General features: G+C 51.8%; 1 protein-coding gene across 1 annotated transcript in view; it reads right to left on the bottom strand.

The window, feature by feature from the left end:
• The window catches only part of CCDC102B (coiled-coil domain containing 102B), a 58,866-nt gene that overhangs the window by 29,231 nt on the left and 11,389 nt on the right, over window positions 1–18,246 (bottom strand). Inside the window, exons 4-5 of the mRNA XM_064150428.1 lie at window positions 16,513–16,621; window positions 11,214–11,318 (exon numbers count right to left, since the gene is read on the bottom strand). Coding sequence (XP_064006498.1) covers window positions 11,214–11,318; window positions 16,513–16,621 — 214 coding nt within the window. The remainder of the gene's footprint in view (window positions 1–11,213; window positions 11,319–16,512; window positions 16,622–18,246) is intronic.

The following is an 18,246-nucleotide window of genomic DNA, read 5'->3' as shown; positions in this document are numbered from 1 at the left end:
GAAGACATTCTTTGCAGTGAGGGTGGTGAGACACTGGAAGGGGTTGCCCAGGGAGGTTACGGAGAGCAGAGCACAGAATGTGATCAAAGATGATCCTGTTCTGTGCTTCTGTTCTCCACAGCATCCCTGGAGGTGTTCAAGGGCAGGATTTTGTGATCCACAACCTCCCTGGAGGTGTTCAAGGGCAGGTGAGATGAGACCTTGAGCAACCTGTTCTAGTGGGAGGTGTCCCTGCCTATGGCAGGGGGGTTGGAACTGGCTGAGCTTTGAGGTCCCTTCCAACCTGAACCATTCCATGATCACAGCCACACAGCAGCTGCATGCATCTGAAGCAGCACACTGAAATTGGGCACTTAGTGCCATGGGCTGGTTGATTGGCTAGGGATGGATGCTAGGTTGGACTGGATGAGCTTGGTCTTCTCTTCCAATCTGGTTGATTCTATGAACTCAGGACCTTCTTGCACATAACCCAGTGGAACAGATTGCCCAGGGCTGTGGTTGAGGTTCTGTCCCTGCAGACACTCAAGATCAGACTTTCTGTAGTCCAGGGCAGCCTGCTCTAGTCAAAGGTGTCCCTGCAGGGGGCCTGGACAGTGACCTTTGAGATTCTCTTCCAACCCAATGCCATCAGTGAATCTGTGACTTATTTCATCCTCCTCTTCAACCCCCCTGAACCCAATCTTGTTTAAGCATTTTGAGAGATTCCTCTTTGGAGTCAGGTGAAAAGAGAGGGGATTCTAAAGCCCTAAAAGAGCAATTCTCTGTTTTCCCTTATGAAACAGGGAACTTGAGAGCTTGTGTTCAGAAAAAGAAGGTGGGGCCTTATCAGAAAGGGTTATTTAGCTCAGACTCAAACTGCTAAAGTCATTTTAGGCCAAAGCAAAACATCTTAATCATCACTCAACAAATTGATCAGCAGTCAGCAGCGACTGAGGAACTCAGTGAGCTTTCTGCCCCAAGCGGCGGTTAGCGATTGGCTTCCCTCTCATCCTACCTTCCTCATCAGTCACCAGCACCAGGAGCAAACCTCATTTTCATTTCTTGTCACATCAGAAGCACTGCACCACTGTATTGCACTGAGCTTCTGCCTGGTGAACATGACCATGTGCAAATGCACAGGCCAAAGACAGCATTGCTACTGACCAGCCAGAGCCTGAACACACAACAAGCCTCACTCCAGCAGAGAGTCATAGAATCACAGAGTCATAGATTCATAGAGTCACAGAACCATACAGTCATGGAATCATAGAGTCATAGAAATGTAGAGTCATAGAATCACAGTCATAGAATCACAGAGTCATAGAATCACAGAACCATAGAGTCATGGAATCACAGAGTCAGAGTCAGAATCACAGAACCATAGAGTCATAGAACCACAGAGTCATAGAACCATAGAGTCATAGAATCACAGAACCACAGAGTCATGGAATCACAGAACCATAGAGTCATGGAATCACAGAGTCAGAATCACAGAGTCACAGAACCATAGAGTCATAGAACCACAGAGTCATAGAACCATAGAGTCATAGAATCACAGAGTCATAGAATCACAGAACCACAGAGTCATAGAACCATAGAGTCATAGAATCACAGAACCACAGAGTCATGGAATCACAGAACCATAGAGTCATGGAATCACAGAGTCAGAATCACAGAGTCACAGAACCATTAGAGTCATAGAATCATAGAGCCATAGAATCACTGAGTCATAGAACCATGGAATCATAGAGTCATAGACTCATATAATCACAGAATGGTTCAGGTTGGAAGGGACCTCAAATCTCAGCCAGTTCCAACCCCCTGCCACAGGCAAGGACACCTCCCACTAGAACAGGTTGCTCAAGACCTCATCCAACCTGGCCTTGAACACCTCCAGGGAGGTTGTGAAGCACAGACTGTGATCAAAGATGTCATCCACAACCTCCCTGGGCAACCTGTGCCAGTGTCTTACCTCTCTCACTGCAAAGAAATAACGTCCACTTTCAGTCTCCCCTCTGACAGTTTAAACCCATCCACTCAGCTGCAGGACCTTCCACTTGGCCTGGTTCAATGCCATGAGGGTGGCCTGGGCACACCTCTGCAGCCTGCCCAGCTCCCTCTGGATGGATCCCTGCCTGCTGCCAAGTCTCCTGTGCCACACAGCTTGGTGCCACCTTGCTGAGGCTGCACTGATTGCTCTGCCCATGGCACTGCCAAAGATGTTCCACAGCACTGGTGCCAGCTCTGACCCCTGAGGGAGCCACTTGGCACTGCTCTGCAGGTGGCCATTGTGCCCTTAATGACCACTCTCTGGGTGCCACCATCCAGCCCATTCCTCACCCAGCAGAGCTCCACCCATCAGTCTGTGTGTTTCCAGCTGGGTGACCAGGATGCCATGTGGGACAGAGGCCAAAGCCTTACTCAGGTCCAGGCAGATGATATCAGTTGCCCTTCCCTTGCCCACTGTTGCTGTGTTGCATCCCCTCTCTTTTTCTCCTCTTCATCTCCTCTTATCCCATTGAAAAGGACAAGCAAATAGAAGGGGGAAAATGCCCACTCTGGCTGTTCAGATCCATCAAGCACAAAGCAGAGCCCTGCTGAAGTTAATGATTGCTGCTGCAGCCTGCAGTCTTGTCAGCAACATCTTGCACTTGATTGTTACCATGGGAACCCACAAAGCAAAAGGAGCTGTTGATATTCTGCTGCCTGTTGTCAACACAACCTTGGTACACTCAATCTATTTCTTCATTCTACTCACATCAGTACAAAAACAAACCCAACAAACCCAAACCCTAATTGACTGAGGTTAAAAAGAACTTCTGGCATGATTAAAAGTGGTTTTCTGCAGCTGACTCCTCAGATAATCTTCATCCCAGGGCGAGAGGTGGAGAACAAAGCACTGCTGAGCACTGAATTGGAATCAAACATTTCTCTCTTCATACAAGCACTGAGAGGTTTGTGGAACAAGGAGCTCATGTCTCACCCCTCAACCATGGTGTCTGCGACAGAATAAATGCTGTGGGTGTAACTCCCATGCAAGCCACTTAGGCAGAGTTATCTCCAGTCCCACAAAACAACCTCCCTGGAGGTGTTCAAGGGCAGGATTTTGTCATCTACAACCTCCCTAGAGGTGTTCAAGGGCAGGATTTTGTCATGTACAACCTCCCTGGAGGTGTTCAAGGGCAGGATTTTGTCATCTACAACCTCCCTGGAAGTGTTCAAGGGCAGGATTTTGTCATCTACAACCTCCCTGGAGGTGTTCATGGGCAGGATTTTGTCATCTACAACCTCCCTGGAGGTGTTCAAGGCCAGGATTTTGTCATCTACAACCTCCCTGGAGGTGTTCAAGGGCAGGTGAGATGAGACCTTGAGCAACCTGTTCTAGTGGGAGGTGTCTCTGCCTATGGCAGGGGGTTGGAACTGGCTGAGCTTTGAGGTCCCTTCCAACCTGAACCATTCCATGATCATAGCCACACAGCAGCTGCATGCATCTGAAGCAGCACACTGAAACTGGGGCACTTAGTGCCATGGGCTGGTTGATTGGATAGGCCTGCTTGATTCTATGATTCTGTGAAGCAAAGCCTGGAGGAAAGCACCCACAAACTCCCTGGGCAACCCCTTCCAGTCTCTCACCACCCTCACTGCAAAGAACTTCTTCCTGACATCCAGTTTCAATCTCCTCTCTGCCACTTCAAACCCATTCCTTCTCCTTCTGTCATCACCAGACCTTGTCACTAGTCCCTCCCCAGCCTTCCTGGAGCCCCCTTCAGATCCTGCAAGGCCACTCCAAGGTCTCCTCCAAGCCTTCTCCTCTCCAGGCTGCACAGCCCCAACTCTCTCAGCCTGTGCTCAGAGCAGAGCTGCTGCAGCCCTCTCAGCATCTTGGTGGCCTCCTCTGCACTGGCTCCAACACTTCCATGTGCTGCTTGTGCTGGGGGCTCCAGAACTGCCCCCAGGACTGCAGGTGGGGTGTGAGGAGAGCAGAGCCAAGGGGCAGAATCCCCTCCCTTGCCCTGTGCCCACACTGCTCTTGCTGCACCCAGCACAGGGTTGTGTCTGGGCTGCACTCACACTGCAGGCTCCTGTGGAGCTTTGCATCAGCCCAGACCCCCAGGGCCTGTTCCTCAGGGCTGCTCTCAGCCATTCCCCACCCAGCCTGGAGCTGTGCTTGGGATTCCTTTTCATTTGGTTTGGAAGCAGATTTGCCTTTTTTTATGCAGTGATTATCCAGGAATTGTCTCTCATTGTGCAGGGTAGCAGTGTGGGATGGGAAGTGCTTGCACACAAATGAGCTGCAAACAGCCTCCAGAGAAAGAAGAAAGATTGGTTTATGAGGATCAGTTTGGTGAGGCTTTGTGTGAGGGTCATCAGCATCTGTGTGCTGTGATTATCTTTCAGTTCAGACAAAAGATTTGCCTGCACTCCCTATTAAAACATAAGGAGCATCAATCCAATGACTCTTTGTTTGTCCTAGCTCAGCCTTAGCTACAGTGTCAGCTTTTCATTCCAGGCACTCAGCTCTTCAGACCTTCTCATCCTGTTGGCAGGGTTAAGGGCAGCAGGAGAAAATAGCTGCCCATTATTGGTCCCCTCTGGTATTGTTCTTGAAGATCTTTTTATTGTTTGCCTGCACACCATCCACCTGAAAAGGTCACAGGAAATCCTGCTGGGTAGAGTTCAGCTCTGGTACTTCACTTGCTGCTTCTTTATGTATTAACAGCCTTCATGATACTTAATGGGTCCTCTTTTCTTCTTAGCAGCTGAGGTTCTTCACAGAGAGAGGGACTGGCATTGGAATGGGCTGCCCAGGGAGGTGGTGGAGTCACTGTGGCTGGAGGTGTTCAGACAAAGCCTGGCTGGGGCACTTAGTGCCATGGTCTGGTTGGTTGGGCAGGGCTGGGTGCTAGGTTGGGCTGGCTGAGCTTGGAGCTCTCTGCCAACCTGCTTGATTCTGTGATTCTATTAAATCTCATCTCCACTCCTCCTGTGAGGGACAAGCAGTTGGCATGCAAAACACTTTTTCTAGAAAGGCAAAATTCTGCTTCATGTGTCAAAATGAGAAGACTGCAATAAAGCAGAAATCATCCATCCCAGGCTGGCTGAGGCTGTGTGCAGCCTGCTCTAGGGTAGGGTGTCCCTGGCCATGGCAGGGGGGGTTGGAACTGGCTGATCCTTCTGGTCCCTTCCAACCCTGACTGAGTCTATCATTCTGTGATTCTCTATGATCTCAAGAGGTCTTCCAGATCATAGAATGGGGAGGCTCAGGGCAGAGCTCATTGCTGCCTGCAGCTGCCTGCAGGGAGGCTGTAGCCAGGTGGGGTTGGGCTCTTCTGCCAGGCACTCAGGGACAGAAGAAAGGGACACAGCCTCAAGCTGTGCCAGGGCAGGGTCAGGCTGGAGGTGAGGAGGAAGTTCTTGACAGAGATTCTATACAGTTCCCTTCATGAAATGCAGTTGATGTCACCCCAGAATATCTGCTTTCCCTTTCTCTTGCTGCCCTAGCCTGACACTCCAATGCATTTCCAGACTCTCCCCCAACATCTGCAATGAAAACAGAAATTCAGCTCTTCCTTAGCTCTGGAATTTTTCCTTCCTTACTGCTTTTTTTTCCATTCCTGGAACATCTTCCACCCATTATTGCTGTTGATAGAAGCTCAGGAATTGTCCCCCTCTATTTCCCCCCCCTGTCTCATGGTTAAGTTGGCAGTTGGCAAAGGGGGATGTCTGCATCAAAGTGTGCTGCTGCTCAGTTGAAGTTTCCCTCCTTTGCATGCAGCCTGTCAAACCTGCCAGTTTCAGTGACTAATCTCCTCAGCTAGGCAGAAAGTTTGGCCCTGTGTGGAATAGCTGCAAGCTTGTCTCAGCTGGCAAGCTGCTCCTCACAGTTGCTGAGTATTTGAAGTGAGTTCTGCTTAACTCCTTTGAAGTAGGAGACTTGCAAGTTCACTTGTTGACAAATTCCTTTTGAAGATAAATAAAATCCATTTTAGAAGCAGAAAGGAATTCATTCAACCTTCAGTTGGAGGCAGTCTTGGGGGAAAAACTGCATCCCTCTACAGCTACCTGAAAGGAGGTTGGAGCAAGGAGGAGATTGATCTCTTCTCCCTCTCTGGAGATATTCAAAACTCACCTGGAGGAGTTCCTGTGTGATCTGGTAGAGGTGATCCTGCTCTGCAGGGGAGGTTGGACTGGATGAGCTTTTAAGGTCACTTCCAGCCCCTGACATTCTGTGATTCCCCCAAGTAGCAAGGGATAGGGTAAGAGGAAAGGAAACAGAATCATAGAAACATTCAGGTTGGAAAAGATCATAGAATCATAGAATCAACCAGGTTGGAAGAGACCTCCAAGATCATCCAGTCCAACCTAGCACCCAGCCCTATCCAGTCACAGGCTCACAGGATGGCAGAGGTTGGAAGGGAACCAAAGAGATCACCAAGTCCACCCCCCCTGCCACAGCAGGACCACACAGTCTAGCTCAGGTCACACAGGAACACAGAACTGCTAATAACATGCAGTTGATGGACTAATTATGCTTGTGAGCAATCTGCTAGCAACACAGTGCTATCTGATGTGTGTTCTGCTCAGTTCTCAGGCTCACAGGATGGCAGAGGTTGGAAGAGACCCAAAGAGATCATCCAGTCCAACCCCCTTGCCACAGCAGCACCACACAATCCAGCTCAGGGCACACAGGAACACATCCAGACAGGCCTGGAAAGGCTCCACAGAAGGAGACTCCACAACCTCTCTGGGCAGCCTGTGCCAGGCTCTGGGACCCTTCCAGGCAAGAAGTTCCCCCTTGTGCTGAGCTGGAACCTGCTGTGCTGCAGCCTCCATCCATTGCTGCTTGTCCTATCCCAGGGAGCAGTGAGCAGAGCCTGTCCTCTGCATCCTGACTCCCAGCCCTCCTAGAACCAAACTGATTCTAGGATGCTGTTTCTCTTGGGTTAAGTGTTGGACTTGATTGTCTTAGACCAAACTGATTCTGGGATGCTCTTTCTCTTGGGTTAAGTGTTGGAGTTGATGATCTTAAACCAAACTGATTCTAGGATGCTGTTTCTCTTGTGTTAAGTGTTGGAGTTGATGATCTTAAACCAAACTGATTCTAGGATGCTGTTTCTCTTGTGTTAAGTGTTGGAGTTGATGATCTTAAATCAAACTGGTTCTAGACCTCTGTTTCTCTTAAGTGTTGGAGTTGATGACCTTGAACCAAACTGATTCTAGTACTCTGTTTCTGTTGGGTCAAGTGTTGGACTTGGTTGAAAACAGAAAAATGGGTGGTTAAAGGACAGACAAAATGGGTAGCTAAAGAACAGATAAAATGAGTAAAGACCAGACAGAATGGGTGGTTAAAGAACAGATAAAGTGGGTAGTTGAAGACCAGCCAAAGTGGGTAGTTGAAGACCTCTTCCAACCAGCAGCCAGCCACTAAAGCACTCTAAAGCCTTAGGAAACAGCATGAGAAGCATTTTAAAAGCTGAAGAAGGAATAACCCATAATAATAAATCAAATCAGATGATGCCTGTAGCAGGAGAGTGGACATCTTTAGTGACAGATAAAATGACAGACAGACAACTCTGACATACTGAAGAAGGATCACACAGATGTGTGAGCAACAAAGCTTGGACTTAAGAGCCTGTTTCAGTCTTCTGAATGAGTCAATAAATTGACTCTGCTGGGTCAGAGGTCAAGGCAGAGCCTTCAAAAGGCATTTAACAAAGGCCTTCCACAATGGTTCCTAGAGGAACTTGGCTGCCTTGGAGGAAAAACAAGAGCTCACATACTGGAATCTTTGGTTATTAAATCCAGGGAGGGGGGAGGAAAACTAAAAGAGAAGGGAAAAGAAGAGAGGAATAAATAAGCAGATTCAGGGCTGAGGGAAGGTCACATCAGTGGACACCCAAAGGGACTTGGATGATTCTGAACTTTCCTCACCAAATTGTTTCCAGTTTCCAACACAAAAACCCAAACCAACCTTGAGGTTTAGACCTTTTAGTACTTGGAATTTTAAACCTTTACTGCTTTTAATCCCTCAGTTCCTTTATTTCTGTTTCTATTTGCTCAGCTTCTTCCTTTATAGGTTTTTTCCTACGGCCAAACTCAAACACAGAATCACAGAATCAGTCAGGGTGGGAAGGGACCACAAGGAGCAGCCAGTTCCAACCCCCTGCCATGCCCAGGGACACCCTACCCTAGAGCAGGCTGCACACAGCCTCAGCCAGCCTGGCCTCAAACACCTCCAGCCATGGGGCCTCAACCACCTCCCTGGGCAACCCCTGCCAGCCTCTCACCACTCTCCTGCTCAACAACTTCCTCCTCACCTCCAGCCTCACTCTCCCCACCTCCAGCTTTGCTCCATTGCCCCCACTCCTGCCACTCCCTCACAGCCTCAAAAGTCCCTCCCCAGCTTTTTTGTAGCCCCCTTCAGCTCCTGGAAGGCCACAAGAAGGTCACCTGGGAGCCTCCTCTGCTCCAGCCTGCACAGCCCCAACTCTTTCAGGCTGTGCTCACAGCAGAGCTGCTGCAGCCTCTGAGCATCCTCCTGGCCCTGCTCTGGACACTCTCCAGCATCTCCACAGCCCTCTTGTCCCAGGGGCTCCAGAGCTGGATGCAGGACTCCAGGTGGGGTCTCAGCAGAGCAGAGCAGAGGGGCAGAATCCCCTCCCTGTCCCTGCTGGCCACACTGCTGCTGCTGCAGCCCAGGCTCTGCTTGGCTTTCTGGGCTGCAAGTGCACACTGCTGGCTCCTGCTGAGCTTCTCCTCCAGCAGCACCCCCAAGTCCCTCTCCTCAGGGCTGCTCTCCAGCCAGTGCTGAGTGTTGATCCATGAGAGTTTGCAGTGCAGCATTTCTCCCCCCTTATCATTATTACCCACCAGCAGAATCTGCAGGAGGAACTGAACACATCTCTCTTACTTTTCTTCTCCTTCTTCCCAATTTGTTTTCATCTCTCTCCCTTAGTTTTCTGCAGAGCTGAAACAACCACTTCAGCAGAGAAGTGATTAGAAGTGATATCATATAAAGCCAACTGGATCCCAAGTGGTGATTCTGACAAAACACTGCCTTTCAGAAGCCTGCCAAGGGAGCCAGTGGTGCAGCTAGCACTGCTTTCACCAGCACAATAACCAGCTCCAGAGATCTGCCTCCTAGCAAAGATAGTTCTCCCCTGAAGGAACGATGCTAGGTGAAGTATCAAAGTGCTTAACAATTACACCATAATTATGTCTTCCCTTGAGGTTTGCTCTCTTGAACAGTGAAAAAACAAAACCCAACCACCAACCAACATATTGAAAACTCAGTGGAGAGATCTGGATACAAACCCAGGGATCAGATAGAAGCACAGAACTAAGCACGTTGGGAAAAGACCTTTCAGATAATTGAGTGCAGCCCAACACCTTCTAATTAACCAATCCATGGCACTAAGTGCCTCATACAGCCTCCTCTGGAACACCTCCAGGGATTGGGACTCCACCACCTCCCTGGGCAGCCCATTCCAATCCCAGCCACTCTTTTGGTGAAGATTTCTTCCTAACATCCAGCCTAGACCTGCCCTGGCACAGCTTGAGGCTGTGTCCACTTGTCTTGCTGGTGGCTGCCTGGCAGTAGAGCCCAACCTGGCTACAGCCTCCCTGCAGGCAGTTGCAGGCAGCACTGAGCTCTGCCCTGAGCCTCCTCTGCTGCAGGCTGCACACCCCCAGCCCCCTCAGCCTCTCCTCACAGGGCTCTGCTCCAGGCCCCTCCCCAGCCTTGCTGCCCTTCTCCCAACACCTTCCAGCACCTCAACAGCTCTCTGCAATTCAGGAGCCCAGAACTGGACACAGCACTCAAGGGGTGGCCTGAGCAGTGCTGAGCACAGGGGCACAAGAACCTCCCTTGTCCTGCTGCCCACACTGCTCCTGAGCCAGCCCAGGATGCCATTGGCTCTGCTGCCCACCTGGGCACACTGCTGCCTCCTCTGCAGCTCCTCTCTCTCAGCACCCCTTAAGTTTAGGCACTTAAATTCAGCACAAGTGCACTCTGAAACACACTGGACACATCAAGTATTGAATAAGCACTAATAATTAGAGCTAATGGAAAGGAGCAGCTGTTGGGTAGCAGTTTGTTCAAGGTCATATGCAGAGATGAAATAGAAAATCTCTCTCCATAAACAGCAAGTTTTGGGTATTGATCTGTGCCAGCACCAAGGGGTTTTTCTTCACCTCATTTTATCCCTTTCTGGCTGGAGCAGTTAGATTCACCTAATAGTTGTTGCTGTGCTATTTGTCAGAGAACAGAGCTATTCATTTAAACAGCATCCTCCATCCCCAGAGGTGCAGTCGATAGAACCACAGAGAAACAAAGTCTGACCTCAATTGTTTCATCAATTCTGCTCATCTCGCACTACAGGAGTTAACCTTTCACAGGCTGCACATGGAAACGTTTGGAACCAGCTGGGAACCAGAGGAAGGACTCAGGTGTGGTGCCAAAGGGAAGGAATGCTCACTTCTGCCTTCAAAACATCATCGGGACTCTGCAGCCCCAAGCAGTGCTGCAGGCTTGGGGTGGTGTGGCTGGAGAGCTGCTGGCAGAAAGGGGTCTGGGGTGGTGACAGACAGGAGCTGAATGTGAGCCAGTAGTGTGCCTAGGCAGCTGAGAGTGAGCCAGCAGTGTGCCCAGGCAGCTGGGAGTGAGCCAGCAGTGTGCCCAGGCAGCTGAGAGTGAGCCAGCAGCATGTCCAGGCAGCTGGGAGTGAGCCAGCAGTGTGCCCAGGCAGCTGAGAGTGAGCCAGCAGCATGTCCAGGCAGCTGGGAGTGAGCCAGCAGTGTGCCCAGGCAGCTGGGAGTGAGCCAGCAGCATGTCCAGGCAGCTGGGAGTGAGCCAGCAGTGTGCCCAGGCAGCTGGGAGTGAGCCAGCAGCATGTCCAGGCAGCTGGGAGTGAGCCAGCAGTGTGCCCAGGCAGCTGGGAGTGAGCCAGCAGTGTGCCCAGGCAGCTGAGAGTGAGCCAGCAGCATGTCCAGGCAGCTGGGAGTGAGCCAGCAGTGTGCCCAGGCAGCTGGGAGTGAGCCAGCAGTGTGCCCAGGCAGCTGAATATGAGCCATGAGTGTGCCCAGGCAGCTGAGAGTGAGCCAGCAGTGTGCCCAGGCAGCTGAATATGAGCCAGCAGCTCAATATGAGCCTGCTGCATTTGGATGATCACAACCCCAATTTCATCAATATTGTTTTTATTTCTCATCACCAGAATTCCCTGAGGGTCTTTTACCTGCAACTTCAGCCTTCTGTTCTCCTCTTCCAAACTCTGCTTTTCTGCTCCATGTTTCTCTCTCCTTCCCCAGTCAGAGCTGTTCTCAAGCTGCACTCTTTCCAGCTGGGTCAGGGTAGGAGGAAGAACAACCAAAAGAGAGAAAAAGAAAGAGGAATACAATTAAAAAAGCACTGAATTTTTACTAGGTGAGGCTAACAGAATAGAATCACAGAATCAGGCAGGCTGGCAGAGAGCTCCAAGCTCACCCAGCCCAGCCTAGCACCCAGCCCTGCCCAACCAACCAGACCATGGCACTAAGTGCCCCAGCCAGGCTTGGCAAGAACACCTCCAGCCACAGCCACTCCACCACCTCCCTGGGCAGCCCATTCCAGTGCCAATCACTCTCTCTGCCAGCAACTTCCTCCTCACATCCAGCCTAGACCTGCCCTGGCACAGCTTCAGGCTGTGTCCCCTTGTTCTGCTGCTGCATCCTATCACTCCACAGGCCAAGTCCAACATGGCCTAGAGACTTGTGAGCCAAAGAGGCAGGAATTCTTGCCTGAACTAAAGAAATAAGCTGCTGGCAGCCTCAGTTGAATCCCTGGAAACCTCTGTTTCAGCTTGCACAGATCAAAAATGAAAATCTAATAGCAGTGTGCTTTTTCTTTGGGCCTCCAATGACTGTGCAGGGCTGCTATGGGTTTTAAAGCAGGATGGATGAATGCAGACAGCCAAGACTCCTGCTCTCCTCACTGTATCATGCATGAAGGTCATTTACGCTCACTTGCTCTACGAATTGCTCTGCAGACTCCAAGCAGGAGGCACACTCAGCTGAAGGTTTAACCAGCCAAGGATTAATGATGAATTAAGGCTCATGCCACCCTCCTAAAAATTAAAGTCTCTTGAAACAGCTCTAAGGCTTCATAAAGAAATCAGTGATCTTGGCTCACAAAACTCAGCAGAAGGAAAATCTTTGCTTTTGAAACAAGTCACAGCAAAATGCAGGCTGGCAAAGCCCCTCAGGAGCACCAGCTCCAACCCAGAACCCTACTCTACAAGATTCACCTTGAACCATCTCCCTAAGCACCACATCCAAATCACCCCCATGGCAGAGGGCTTGAAAGTGTTTGATCCTTGGTGTCCCTTCCAGTCCTGCCAGCTCTCTGATTCTATGACTCTACCCTTTCTGTCACACTGAGGCAGGTAAAAATGCCAACTGAGAGTCATGAGAGGTCCTTTACAGAAACATGCAAAGCCCCTCAGGAGCACCAAGTCCAACCTAGAACCCTTCTCTACAAGATTCACCTTGAACCATCTCCCTAAGCACCAGATCCAAACCACCCTTAAACACAGCCAGGCTGGGGGACTCCACCACCTCCCTGGGCAGCTCACTCCAGTCCCTGACCACTCTCTCCAGGAAGAACTTCTCCCTAATGTCCAATCTAAACCTACCTTTCCTTTTCTGTAACCCAGACAGGACATTGTCTCTCAAACCCAGTAATATCCAACAATCTTTTCAAAGCCAAAGTCAACAGCTCAAGAGTTGTGCAATCATCTTCCAAGTCACTGCACACTGGCAAGAAACTGCTTAGCCTGCAGCAGAGGAGGCTCAGGGCAGAGCTCATTGCTGTCTGCAGCTACCTGAAGGGAGGCTGTAGCCAGGTGGGGTTGGGCTCTGCTGCCAAGCAGCCAGCAGCTGAACAAGGGGACACAGCCTGAAGCTGTGCCAGGGCAGGTCTAGGCTGGATGTGAGGAGGAAGTTCCTGGCAGAGAGAGTGATTGGCACTGGAATGGGCTGCCCAGGGAGGTGGTGGAGTGGCTGTGGCTGGAGGTGTTCTTGCCAAGCCTGGCTGGGGCACTGAGTGCCATGGTCTGGTTCATTGGCCAGGGCTGGGTGCTAGGTTGGGCTGGCTGAGCTTGGAGCTCTCTGCCAACCTGGTCACCCCTGAGCCTCCTCTGCTGCAGGCTGCACTCCCCCAGCTCCCTCAACCTCTCCTCACAGGGCTCTGCTCCAGGCTCCTCCCCAGCCTTGCTGCCCTTCTCTCAACACCTTCCAGCACCTCAACATCTCTCTGCAATTCAGGAGCCCAGAGCTGGACACAGCACTCAAGGTGTACATTCACCCTCCAGAAGGTTTTTGTCATTGCCCTAAACCCAGCAGCAGCCTTTTCTTCCTCTCAATTGGATTATGACAGAACACAGCAGGAATGACAGCAGTAACAGATCCAACAAACTGTGTGAAAAAAAAAAGCAAAGGGAATGGCAAAGATTGTTTAAGGCATGAGGATTACAGCAATTACTGCTCCTAATTTGATTCCAAGTCTCAAAGGGCAGCTGGGTTGGAGCATTTGTAACCAAACCAAGAAGATCTGAAGCAAAATGTGAGCTTTCATCCCTTAATTTGCCTCAGTGACATTTTAGCTTTATGGAATAACAACAGCAGTCATAAAATACAACCCTAAAATAACACAGGCTCTTTACTGCTTCCCCTGTGTGATTAAATGCTCAGTATTAGGCCCTTTGCTGAAGCCAAGCCTGGCTGGGGCACTGAGTGCCATGGTCTGGTTGGTTGGGCAGGGCTGGGTGCTAGGCTGGGCTGGCTGAGCTTGGAGCTCTCTGCCAACCTGCTGGATTCTATGATTCTGTGATTTCCTGGTGACTTCTTTTGTCCTCCAACCCTTTTCCACACTAAAGGCTGCCTCAGCCAACCTAGCTCAATGCTTCATCCAACCTAGCCTCGAACACCTCCAGGGAGAGAGCATCCACAGCCTTCTTCCTGATATCCAGTCTCAGCCTCCCCTGGCTCAATCAGAAGCAATGAGGCTATTTTGCTGTAGCTGAGGAAGAGAGGAAAAAGAAAGCAAGACTTCAGCAGGGATCTTTTTATTCCACACACAGGTTAGGAAGCAAAATTGCTTAACCATTCTGAAAGTGGAATGAATATAGCTATATCCTAGGTGACAGGCATGAGGCCATATTAATTCTAACATTAACTGTGCAGCTGCCTTCTTCACTGCACAGAAAATGACAAGCTCCTTTGAAAACTTCACTCCAGCTCCTCACATCTCTCCCCTTCAAAGGCATGCAAAGGCAGAGAAGTCACCCAATCCATTTTCCTGCAAACCTGAAACTCCAGATTGGTACCCAGCATTGGCTGCCACAAGCCCTCAAGGCTTGCACAGCTTTGTGACTCGGTGTAGGAAGTGATTCCTAACAGCCCTGCTGAGGCTGCAAGGGAAAAGAGTTCAAGAGAATGAAGGTGTCAGATCCTGGGTAAATAAGGTAGCACTGCCACATTTCTGACTGGCATCATGGCAAGAGTGCTGCAGGCTGGGGCCAGAGTGGCTGAGAGCAGGCAGGCAGAGAGGGCCCTGGGGGTGCTGGCAGAGAGGAGCTGCAGAGGAGGCAGCAGTGCCCAGGTGGGCAGCAGAGCCAATGGCATCCTGGGCTGGCTCAGGAGCAGTGTGGGCAGCAGGACAAGGGAGGTTCTTGTGCCCCTGTGCTCAGCACTGCTCAAGCCAGCCCTGGAGTGCTGTGTCCAGTTCTGGGCTCCTCAAGACAGATGCTGAAGTGCTGGAAGGTGTCCACAAGAGGGCGACAAAGCTGAGGGGCCTGGAGCAGAGCCCTGTGAGGAGAGGCTGAGGGAGCTGGGGGGGTGCAGCCTGCAGCAGAGGAGGCTCAGGGCAGAGCTCATTGCTGCCTGCAGCTGCCTGCAGGGAGGCTGTAGCCAGGTGGGGTTGGGCTCTGCTGCCAGGCAGCCAGCAGCAGAAGAAGGGGACACAGCCTGGAGCTGTGCCAGGGCAGGTCTAGGCTGGATGTGAGGAGGAAGTTGTTGGCAGAGAGAGTGATTGGCACTGGAATGGGCTGCCCAGGGAGGAGGTGGAGTGGCTGTGGCTGGAGGTGTTCTTGCCAAGCCTGGCTGGGGCACTGAGTGCCATGGTCTGGTTGGTTGGGCAGGGCTGGGTGCTAGGCTGGGCTGGGTGAGCTTGGAGCTCTCTGCCAGCCTGCTTATTCTCCCCTCTGCCACTTTAAACCCATTCCTCCTCATGCTGTCACTACAAGACTTTGTCAATAGTCCCTCCTCAGCCCTCCTGGAGTCCCCTTCAGATCCTGCAAGGCCACTCCAAGGTCTCCTCCAAGCCTTCTCCTCTCCAGGCTGCACAGCCCCAACTCTCTCAGCCTGTGCTCACAGCAGAGCTGCTGCAGCCCTCTCAGCATCTTGGTGGCCTCCTCTGCACTGGCTCCAGCACTTCCATGTGCTGCTTGTGCTGGGGGCTGCAGAACTGCCCCCAGGGCTGCAGGTGGGGTGTGAGGAGAGCAGACCAAGGGGCAGAATCCCCTCCCTTGCCCTGCTGAATTCCCCTCATGAGTCCCCTGCAGACAAGGCAGAGTACAGGAAGGGAACCTCCTGTACTTGAGCAGGCAGAAAGCCTCGGAAAGCACAGGGAAGGCTCTGCCTGCAGTGGCATCTGTGAGTCTGCAGTGCACACCAGTGGCGTGCAGCAGTACCTGCACTGCATCTCCTCCCTGCTCTGAGGGCAGTGCAAAATCACTTAGCACATATTCCAGCTTGGTTTGCTTCTGAGCCTGCCTTGCAGAAACGACAAAGGCAGACACACAGTGCTGGGGCAAACCTGCAGAGAGTGCAGGCAGAATGTTTTCCTGTGCATGGGAAGAAGGTGAATAAGCATTCTGAGCCTCAAGACTTTGGCAGCCTTGCTAAGCACGAGCCTGTGCTTACAGCCATTCAGGCAACACAGCAAGGAAGAGTCATAGCATCATAGAATGGTCCAGGTTGGAAGGGACCTCAAGGATCATCCAGCTCCAGCCCCCCTGCTGTAGGCAGGGACACCTCCCACTAGGGTCAAGGCCTCATCCAACCTGGCCTTGAACACCTCCAGGGCTCACATGGGCCCCTTCAGCCCAAACACAAGCCCAGCTGGACCCTGAACATGGCTTGCTGTACATCAGGGCAACCAAGGTGACCATAGATGCAGACAGGGCACTGGCACCTGCCTCCTCTGGCCAGTCCCTTCCTGGCAGAGACTATGGAGCCACCCTGGTGCCCTTCTCACAGCTCCCCAGCACTGATGCTGCCTTGGCAGCACACAGAGGCTGCACCAAGCGAGGGCTGATCTTCTCCACACACCCTCAACAGAACCCTCCAGACATGGCTGAGGGGGATGAATAGCTGAGAAATGGTTGATTTATCCCATTTCCAAACCTGGTTAGACTTTGCTCTGAGTTACAATACAGGGGATCAGAAGGCTCTGCTTGCTTCCTTACTCCACGTGATAGCCACCTAAGGCTTGCATACCTGCTTCAGGCTCTCCAGCTTGGCTTGCCTCAGCTCTTCATAGTTCCACTTCCAAAGGAATAACTCATTTTCTAGCTTCTCCATTTCTCTTTCCAGAAGCACATTCATTCTGAAAGAGTGTTTCACAAGTCAGGGTTACATCTCTTTGTGTGTGTGTGTGTGTGTGTGTGTTTGAAAGGGACAAACTACTTCTAATTGCCCTCTGACAGCTCAAGTTGTGTTCTGCTGCCTTTGGAATCTGGGCAGCAGGTTCCTCTCACACACTCACAGAAAGGTAAGAGTTGGAAGGGTCAGAGAGTGGTAAGAGTTGGAAGGGACCTGCTAAGGCAAGTTCCCCTAGAGCAGGTTGCACAGGTAGAAGCCCAGTTGGGTTTCCAGTCTCTTCAGAGAAGCAGACTCCACAACATCTCTGGGCAGTTGGTTCCAGTGCTTTGTCATCCTCAAAGTGAAAGAGGTTTTCCTCCTGCTCAGATGGAAGCTCCTGTGTTTTAGTTGATGCCCATGGCCCCCAGTCCTTGGCTAGGCACCACTGAAAGGGTCTGGTCCCATCCTCTTGACACCCACTTAGGTAAGCATTGACAAGACCCCTCTCAGTCCTCTCCAGGCTAAACAGGCACAGGTCTCCCGCAGTGTTTTCATGCAAGAGACATGCTCCAACCCCCTCATCATCTTTGTAGTCCTCCTGTGGACTCTTCCCAGTAGTCCCTTGTCTCTCTTGAACTGGGGAGCCCAGAACTGGGCACAATATTTCTTCCAGGAGCAGATCAAAGAGGGAGCAGAACCTCTCTTGACCTGCTGGTCAGGCACCAGCAGGATATCACCACAAGGGCACACTGCTGGCTGGTGGTGAACAACTTCTCCACCAGGGCTCCCAGGTCAAGTATTCCAAGAGGTTTAGCAGCAATAGTAGCCACAGGAGTTATTTCCTATCCTGAGGCTAATGGAATTTCTCAGTCCTTTTACTGAAGGCCTGAGCAAGGCCTGTGGCACTGTCCCACAGCACAGCCTGCTCTGCAGGCTGCTGACACAGGGCTTGGATGGGTGGGCCAAGGGATGGATACAGAGCTGGCTTGGTGGCTGCACCCAAAGAGTGGCTGTCAGTGGCTCCATGGCCAAGTGCAGGCCGGGGACAAGCAGAAACCCTCAGGGATCAGTGCTGGCACCAGGCTTGTTCCTCTTTGTGGGTGGCATGGGCAGAGGCACTGAGTGCAGCCTCAGCAAGGTTGCTGCCCACAACAAGCTGTGTGCTGCAGCAGCCAGGCTGGAGGGCAGGGATCCAGCCAGAGGGGCCTGGGCAGGCTGCAGAGGTGGGCACAGGCCAAGCTCAGGAGGTTCAACAAGACCAGGAGCAAGGTCCTGCAGCTGGGTGGAGGCAATGCCAAGCACCAATCCAGGCTGGGCAGTGCCAGGCTGGAGAGCAGCCCTGAGGAGAGGGACTTGGGGGTGCTGCTGGAGGAGAAGCTCAGCAGGAGCCAGCAGTGTGCACTTGCAGCCCAGAGAGCCAAGCAGAGCCTGGGCTGCAGCAGCAGCAGTGTGGCCAGCAGGGCCAGGGAGGGGATTCTCCCCCTCTGCTGTGCTCTGCTGAGACCCCACCTGGAGTCCTGCATCCAGCTCTGGAGCCCCTGGGACAAGAGAGCTGTGGAGATGCTGGAGAGTGTCCAGAGCAGGGGCAGGAGGATGCTGAGAGGCTGCAGCAGCTCTGCTGTGAGCACAGCCTGAAAGAGTTGGGGCTGT

This window comes from Pogoniulus pusillus, chromosome 10, assembly GCF_015220805.1.
Source record: "Pogoniulus pusillus isolate bPogPus1 chromosome 10, bPogPus1.pri, whole genome shotgun sequence".
Lineage (NCBI taxonomy): Eukaryota > Metazoa > Chordata > Aves > Piciformes > Lybiidae > Pogoniulus > Pogoniulus pusillus.
Note: the sequence above shows the minus strand (reverse complement) of the source record. Positions and strands in the feature narration are given on the sequence as shown.